Source organism: Oratosquilla oratoria, chromosome 7 (genome assembly GCF_046742065.1).
Source record: "Oratosquilla oratoria isolate Oo_2021 chromosome 7, ASM4674206v1, whole genome shotgun sequence".
NCBI lineage: Eukaryota > Metazoa > Arthropoda > Malacostraca > Stomatopoda > Squillidae > Oratosquilla > Oratosquilla oratoria.
Window position 1 is genome coordinate 24,716,437 of NC_134783.1, and position 10,000 is coordinate 24,726,436.

Genomic DNA, 10,000 nt, shown 5'->3' on the forward strand with positions numbered 1-10,000 from the left:
AGTTAACATCTTCAGGCTTACTACGTGATCATTCCCAGACAGCTGGTGACTCCAACCCCAGGTGGACAGTGCCACCTACAAACCTAACCACCTGAATCCCGGAACCACCTTCAGCGGATAACCTCAGAAACCCGAATCATATCCGGGCGAGCTTACCTCAAGACACCGGACAACTCATCCCCCAGATCCAGCAGTCTCAACTTCCGGAGGCGAAATGTTTGCCTACCCTAGAAGCATCCAGAACTTCCCCGGACCTTTACTCCACACAACTATGGCCCGACTGTTCATCCTGGCATCTCTTCTGGGGAATTTCCTGGCGCACGGTAAGTTCTTATGACCAATCACATCGGTCACATCTTGTGGTGGATCGATGTCAAAGAACAAATACACTTGTAAACATATATTTACACTTGTCAACATGCATATACTCACGTCAATGTGTGTTTACATTAGTCTACATGTGTCTACACTTGTTTGCATGTGTCTCTACATGTCATCATGTGTCTACATTTGTCAACTTGTATAAACGCTTGTAAACATATGTTTACACCTGTGAACTTATGTCTACACTTGTCAACATGCTCTACACTTATCAACATGTATCTCCTCTTGTCAACATATGTCTACGGGTGTTAACATGTGTCTGCAGTTGTTAATATTTGTCTGCATTTGTCAGTATGTGTCTACACCTGTTAATATGTGCCTAAATTTTATCAGTATGTTTCTGCTCTTGTCAACACGTGTCTACACCTGTCAACATCCGTATAGACTTATTTGTTTACATGTGTCTACATTTATCAACATGTGTCTACTAGTCTCAGCAAGTGTTTTCATTTGTGAATATATGTCTTCATTTGTTAACATGTGTCTTCACTTGTTAGCACGTGTTTACATTTGTAAACATATGCCCACACTTGTCATCATGTGTCTGCACTTGTAAACATGTGTCTGCAATGTGTCTACACATGTTATCAGGTGTCTACATAAATCAATATGTGTCTGCGCTTGTTAACATGTGTTTTCGTTCGTCAACATGAATATACACCTGTCAACACGTGCCCGCAATTATTAATATGTGTATACACGTGTCAATACATGTGTCTAACCTTGTGTATTTACTAGGTAGCATTTTTCATTTTATTTTAGTTGCCAGCGGATGATTTTTTCTAACACAATTAGGGTGATCAGATTTAGCATAATTATGCTAAATCTACCATATTTTTTCATAATATAATATCATTGTAAAATATAACAGAGACTGAACGTATTAAGAAGAAAAAAATTGGCATTATTTTTGCCAATCTAGCACACTTTCGGCTGTTGTCTAGCACATTCCTGCTTGAGAAATCTGATCACTCTGGACACAACCTTAGGTGATGATAGTGTAGACTATATATCTACAATCTACACTATCATCACTCCGATTTCGTGGCTTGTGACACCAAATACTAACAACCTTTCCATGACTGTCATCGCGTCGTTTCCACCACTTTCCAACGCCTGCCAACACCCATAGGACCCATAGTTTCATCCCCTTTGTGATATCTCTCTTCAGTATTGTCCGACAACACCATATATGGAAGGACTAAGCGATCTAATTAAGGAAAATTATTCTGGTGACAACAGGAGCCGTTAAGTAACGGGTTGTTTCATAATAGTTTTACCATCAAAGGTTGATGTGTAACATCGATTGAATGGCATAAATTTCAGGCTAATTGATGCATGTTTTCGTGGTAAAGGTATGTTATGCATGGCGGATAGCTCTCATTCTAATTGGCATCATATTTAGATAAACGCGTTGGTAGGTTCGGTTAAAATATATCAGCCCCGTCATTTGGAGTTCGAACCAAAATGTACCAATGAGGGAAAAAAAATCTAGGCAATCACTTGACGATCATCGTTTAGTCATAAACGATCATCGTTGAGCGATAATCGCACCGCGCCAATAATTTTCACATCTTTGTTGCTTCATTCTGTCTGTCGCCACGTGAGTTTGTGCAACCGAATAAAGCCCCAAAACGCAATCCCGTGAACTTCTATATTCATTCTTTTGGTACGTTTGATCAAATCAGTGTATATTCTAGCTGCCGTCAGGAGATTTTATTAATGTGTATTGATGTGCAGCGGATGGAGTTAAGTAAATGGCCAACAAATCGGCGTAATGTACGGGATTTGCTTGATTCTAGCTTGCGTCACACGATTTTATTCTCATATGATATATATATACATATATGTACATATATATATATATATATATACAGTATATATACACATATATACGTATGCACAAGTATCACAAATCACACGTGACTACACCGGTATGCTGAATACCACAGGGAAAAGAAAAATTCTTGGAATCGGAGCGCTTTCGTGATATTTTCACATCTTCATTCTATTGTAATCCTTGAAGATGTGAAAATATCACGAAAGCGCTCGGATTCCAAGAATTTTTTTTTCTCTGTGGTATTCACTACATATATATGTATATATACATATGCACACACACACACACACACACACACACACACACACACACACACACACACACACACACACACACACACACACACACACACACACACACACACACACACACACACACATTTTATATATATATATATATATATATATATATATATATATATATATATATATACATACGCATACCAAAGGCCTTTTCCCCCTTACAAGAGAGGCAGCCAAAAAACAAAAGCATAAAATCCACTCCCACGCATTCCATCCCCACATACTCCACTCTCATTCACCCCCATCCCTCTCTTTTATCTTGACTCCTCCTGGATGGCGGGACATCCCTACATCTTGTCCACTGTCCTGGGTCAGAAGCAGTGTCGCGAGACACAGCACATTCACAGCAAGGCCGCTTCACTTAATCGGCGACCCCCCACTTCTCTGTCTCGTCATGGAGAAAAAGAGAAGACGGGGAGAAATCTCTTTGTCAAAATATTTTTCACACATATTCCCTCACCCCACATCCCCCACCCACCGCCTTTCATGCATCACAGCATCATCCATACACAACCAGTCTCCATTCATCCCTATCTCCTGTCTTCTCCCGTCCTTCCTCAACAGACACTCCCCTCTTTCCCAATGCCCCTTTTAACCCATCCATCCACCTCATCCTTGGTCGCCCGCTCATGTTCACTCCTTCCACCTCTGCCTTCCACACCTCCTTTACTAATCTTCTTTCACCCATTCTTTCCATGTGTCCAAATCATCCCAATACTCTTCCATCAACCCTATCTCCCAATTCCTTTTCCAATCCGGTTCTCCTTCTTACCTTCTTGTTTCTCACTCTATCCAGCCTAGTAACCCCGATCATACTTCTCAGGCACTTCATCTCAAACACATTCAAACTCCTTCATACAATCTTCTCTTAGCATTTATTCCCAAATGTCTATTTCTCATTACACTTTTTAATCCCCCAAGTCATTTACTTGCTTCTCTCAATCTACACTCTACCTCCACCTTAACTCCTTCCTTTCCCACCACATTCGCACCCAAGTATCTAAAAATTTCAATTTCCTCCAGTCTCTCTCCCTTAATACTCACTTCCAGTCTGCTGCCACTTTCCCCCCTTGTACACCTCATCACCTTACATTTACCTACGTTTATCTTCAACTTCCTTCTTTCGCACACCTTCCCAAACTCTGTAACTAACTTCACAATCCCTCCTCTGATTCTGCTACCAGCGCAGTGTCATCAGTAAACAACAGCTGGCTTACCTCCCACTTTTCTCAATTTCCTTTAACCATCTTCAATCTCCAGCCAATTATCTTTGCATTTACCTCTCGCATCAACCCATCCATGTATAAATTGAACAGCCAAGGAGACATAACACATCCCTGGAGAAGTCCCAACTTTACTTCAAACCACTCACTCTCTCCATTTCTGATTCTAACACAGACTACTACTCTCATAAAAACTTTTGACTGCTCTTAACAGCTTTCCTACTATCCCACATTTCTGCAATACCTCCCACAGTGCCTTCCTGTCTATCCTGTCATACACCTTTTCAAGATCCATAAAAGCCCCCCCCCAACTCCTTACCTTTTCCTAATGTTTTTATCACATATCTGTCTTACAACAAAATTCTAATCCACGCAACCCCTACCTGTCCTAAACCCATACTGTTCTTCACCATTTACTCTCTCTGTTCCTCTCCTGATCTCCTCAGTCAAAATCATCCCATAAGCCTTCCCAACTACACTTGACAAACAGATCCCTCTGAAAGTACTACACTCACACTTGTCCCCATTTCCTTGTAAAGCGGAACTATGCAGGCACTCCTCCAGTCCTCCGGTACTCTACCTTCTTTTAAACAAAAATCAAATAACCTCACCAGCCAGTCCACCATCATTGTACCTCCCTTTTTTAGACATTATGCATGTATATATATATATATATATATATATTAATCACGAAGAACACACAGTCGGAATAAAAGGAAACTTAGAAGAAAGTATAACTTCTGTATTTCGGCTAACAGCTATAGCCCTCTTCAGGAAAATACAGGTTACAAGAATTTGCAAAGACATAAGTACAAATGAGATGTGAGTAGAAAGGGAACACGCAGAGCTAAAAACAGGAAAATCCGTCGTGCAGAGCGGAGTCAGAGGTGAGGGGATGTGTGGGTGGAAGTGTGAGGTCAGAAGGTACTTTCCTGAAGAGGGCTATAGCTGTTAACCGAAATATAAAAGTTATACTTTCTTCTAAGTTTCCTTGTATTCCGACTATGGGTTCTTCGTGATTATTATTTACAGATGTGCCACTACATTTTTTCTAAGTGATATACATACATATATATATATATATATATATATATATTATATATATATATATATATATATACATATATATATGCATGATAAATCACATGAATACGTGATTCCGAATATGCAGAAAAACCACCTAAGATAATAATAAAATGATGACCGAGCGCTTTCTTCTATTTAGACGTCTAAATAGACGAAAGCGCTCGGTCATCATTTTATTGTTTACCTTGGTATTTTTTCCGTATATATACATATATATATATATATATATATACATATATATATGTATATGCATATATATATACATATATATATATACATATACATATATATATATATATATATATATATATATATGTTGAGACATTCTGACAGGTTGACGGAAGTGGAGTAAGAAACACAGGAGTCTTAGTCTTAGTTTATTCCTGACTAGTTTCGCAGGTATGTGTTTTGTCCTTTGAAAAAGCATACTTGATAAACTAGTCAGGAATAAACTCAGACTAAGACTCCTTTGTTTCCTACTCCTCTTACGTTATATATATATATATATATATATATATATATATATATATATATATATATACATATATATATATATATATATACGACCTTCGTTTATCCAGACGTCTTTAATCCGGATTTCGGTTTGTCCGGACAGTGTCCGGATAATAATTTAAGTCCGGACGGCCGACAAAAGAATTCAAACAACGCGCGCCTCACGTAGTGCCAGAAATGACCGATAGGTGGCGCTAGGCGGTTGTAAACAAGTCTGGTCGACGCTCGTAAACCGTGTTTTGTCCGGTATCAGTGAACACAATTTTGTGCGTTTTTCAATATGAATAGATCCCCTAAAACTCTTAATTATGAGTCTCGTGTCTATTAAGCGTAAGCGTATGGCCATAACTGTGGCTCAACAGCTGGAATTGATAAGAAAATTAGAGAAAGGAGCTAGTGTTACGAGTGTTTGTGAGGAGTGTATTGTGGCCAAGCAAACTGTGTTGGACATTAGAAAGTCGAAAGGTAAGCTGGTAGAATATTCTATCAAGTACTGTGTGGCAAGCAAAAAGGGGAAAGGTGCAGCGAGAAAAATGATATTAGGACAGGAAAAGGCGCTATATTAGATGCTGCTGTTGTGAAGTGGTATATGTAGCAGCGAACGGAGGAGATGTATGTCCGTGGATTTACTTCATATATTGAGGCCATGGACCATGAATAATAAGTTTTCTTGGTCGGGTTAATAGTGTAAATACATTGTACATATTGTTAATGTAATAAGAACTATAGTTCTGCTGTCTTTTATCTTTTTCAGTATGGTTATTTAATTTTATTTGCATTATATATATATATATATATATATATATATATACATATATATATACATATATATATTATATATATATATATATACATATATATATATATATATAGATATAAATATATATATATATACATATATATATATATATATATATATATATACACATATGTGTTATCCGGACTTTTTCCTTATCCGGGCCGGTTCCTGCATTATTTAGTTCGGAAAAACGAGGGTCAAGCGTATATACTGTATATTACGTCAAAGTTGATTCGTTGATTGTGGGTGGGGATCGTATGTCGGGGGAGGGAGGAGGGGACTGGGGAGGAGGAGGAGAATGAGGGGGTAGGGGAGAGGGGAGGAGGGGGATGGGGCAAGACGGGGGGGCACAGGACATCTGGAAGCTCCGCCCACTCGCAGTCAAACCCTACGTCATTGGATTGTCTGTATAGTAGGAATATTAGTATACTGTACACGCATATGCAAACATACACATAAATAAAAATACACAAAAACGCACACACACACACATGCACATATATGTACACACATACACACACACACACACACACACACACACACACACACACACACACACACACACACACACACACACACACACACACACACACACACACACACACACACAAGCACACACATACATGCACACACAAACACACACATACATGCACAAACTCTCTCTCTCTCTCTCTCTCTCTCTCTCTCTCTCTCTCTCTCTCTCTCTCTCTCTCACACACACACACACACACACACACACACACACACACACACACACACACACACACACACACACACACACACACACACACACACACACACACACACACACACACACACACACACACACACACACACACACACACACACACACACACACACACACACACACACACACACACACACACACACACACACACACACACACACACACACACACACACAAGCACACACAATCACACATACTACCTCCACTACTGTAAAAATAATGATAATAAAATGAGTGTGTACATTGTGAAAACCAACTTTTGTAAATTGACATCAGCATGAACACGCATTGTTACACGTTACCAACACCACAGAGAACACTCTGTTCTGCCAACATCACAAAAACAAATGCAATCACCTTCGCCCGTTCTTGAAGATGATTCGATTGCGGGATTCGAACACGCGCGCCTGACCTCCCAAGCCAAGGAGTCACAAGTATCAAGAAGTTAGTAGAATGAGTTTTTAATATTTATATTTATATTTTCTTATTTATATATCTCTTTATATATCTATTTATCTATTTATTTAATTATCTATTTATTTTTTCATTCATGTATTCGTTCATTTGTATATATATTCATCTACTTACTTAGGCATTTAATTATTTATTTATCTATATGTTTATTTATTAATTCATTTACTCATTTATCTATTTATTGACTTTTTTATTCAATTCTATCCAATCATTTACTTCTATTTATTTCCTTATCTAATTATTTGTTGATTTACATATATTATTAATTTGTTCATTTATAAATCTATCATTTATTTATCTAATAACTTATTGATCTATCTACAGTATCTATTCATTTATCAATAGTTTGTATTTATCTATTCATTTACTTATTTATTTATTCATTCTTCTATCTTTATCAAACGTTCATTTGCTAACTCGACGTAGTTGACCTCTATTCGGAGGTGACCTGATTCCAAAGCCTCTCTAAGCTATCTCTAACTTGCTTAACTCTCCTCCCCCCCAACGTCTAGATTCTGTCTCGCTGACACTAGTCTCAATACCGTGGAATTATGGATCAATTAACTCAGTATTCGATTAAGATTAAGGAGTGTAAAAAAAAAAAAAAATACTGAATAATTTCTAACCTCTATCATCCCTCCATACTCTGATTTTTCCTTAAATACGTTATCACACTGGGCTTCCATGGGGTTCGCAACCGTCGAATGTTGAGTGTTCGTTCGAGTAAAAATGACTTCGGTTACAATATTCTATTTTTCGAGTCTCCATATGTCAAGCTATCTTTACGTCATATATAGCAAAACTGAATGATGAACTAAGAGATTCCAAACCTGTACGAATGTCAGATATACTGTTCAGATGTTCTTACAGAAGTCTTGATTTCAGTAAACGAAGTCATTATTCCAGTTATTCAAATGGAGGGAGAATGTCAGAATAAAAAAAAAAAAAAAAAAAAAAGTGTGATAACCCTCTTTCTTTTACTGCCTTTATGACTACACCTCATCAATACAGTATTGTCCCCAAGGACTGAAGCGCTGGTTATTTTTGCCTAAGAATCTCTAAAATCATCAGGTAATGTGAGGTCACATAAGGTCACGTCACAAAGTCACATGAGGTCACAATAATCTACGTAAGGTCACATGAGGTCACAGAATGTCATATTAAGTCACATGGGGTCATGTTACTGGGTTACATGAGGCCACAAGAGTCCACGTGAGGTCACAAGAGGTCACAAGATATCATATAAGGTCACATGGGGTCATGTTACGGGGTCACATGAGGTCACGTGATGTCACATAAGGTCAGAAAATCACAAGAGGTCACGTGAGGTCACGTCACTGTTGACCTCTTCCTTTGACCCCAAACAGCTTCTTACATACCATGGGGTGCTTTTCCTTTCATTCTGGGCAACCGCCAGACGATTTTTTCTTCTCTGCACACCCGCTGGTGGCGTCATCGCAAACGTGCTGGTGGTAGGTTCGAATCCTGCAATTCTTTCCTATTCCTTGCATTAAACGTGTTATCTGCCCCAACAGCTCCTTACAGCGCATAGTACGGCAGAGGTGACGGCTTCGGCCGCAGCTACTCAGCGCCTCCTGGCGTAGGCTCCTCATCCCCACACTCCCTCTGTGTTTCTCGTAAACAATCTAACCGTACCAGAAGTTGAATAGACAAATAGATAAATAGTGAAAAGATAAACATTGATAGACAGATAAATCTATTACCAGATCAATAAATGCAGAAAACAAACAGAATATAAACACACAAACAAATAAATAGATACATCAAAGAATAAATGAACAAATGAATAAACGTATATATAAAAAAGTAAAAAACAAACAAATAAAATAATTGAATGATAAATATCTGAATAAATATTATAAATAGACCTAATAAATAAACAAACAAACAAACAATAAATGAATACATATGATTTTTAAGTTAAACGAACAATGAAAGAAATAAAAACAAAAAACAAAAATATAAACAAAAAAATCGTGCTTTGACAGATCGCACTCGATCTCTCAAGGGGCGACTCAGCTGTACTCAAGTTCTTCTTGAGCTCTTAATGCGGCCGAAGAGGAGGAGGAGGAGGAGGAGGAAGAGGAGGAGGAGGAGGAAGAGGAGGGGAGGAGGAGGAGAAGGAGGATGATGAGGAGGAGGAAAAGGAGGAGGAGGAGGAAGAGGAGGAGGTGGAGGAGGAGGAGGAGGAGGAGGAGGAGGAGGAAGAGGAGGAGAACCTCCACCTTGTGACGTAATCCACCCACGAGTCTAGTCGGCCATGATCCTCTCGAGTCCCACTTCCGTCCCTTGGAGGACGACTAAGGAGAAGAGGAGGAGGAGGAGAAGGAGGAGATGACCCGTAATACGTCACAGAGCAGGAAAAGGAAGAAGAGGAGGAGAAGGAAGAAGAGGAGGAGAAGGAAGAAGAGGAGAAGGAAGAGGAGGAGGAGATGACTCGTAATACGTCACAGAGGAGGAGAGGGAATGAAGGAGGATAAGGGAGAGAAGGAGGAGGAGGAGGAAGAAAAGGAGAAGAGGACGATTAGAGAGAAGAGGACGAGGAGGAGGAGGAAGAGAAAGAAAAGAGGACTATTAGAGAGAAGAGGAGGAGGAGGAGGAGGAGGAGAT

The 10,000-nt window shown here is 39.0% G+C and overlaps 1 protein-coding gene across 1 annotated transcript in view; it reads left to right on the plus strand.

Moving 5' to 3' along the window:
* The window catches only part of LOC143027006 (uncharacterized), a 73,289-nt gene that overhangs the window by 408 nt on the left and 62,881 nt on the right, over window positions 1-10,000 (plus strand). Inside the window, exon 1 of the mRNA XM_076187829.1 lies at window positions 1-323. This exon is cut by the window's left edge and continues 408 nt beyond it. Within this exon, the coding sequence (XP_076043944.1) occupies window positions 215-323 (109 nt within the window). The 5' untranslated portion in view covers window positions 1-214. The remainder of the gene's footprint in view (window positions 324-10,000) is intronic.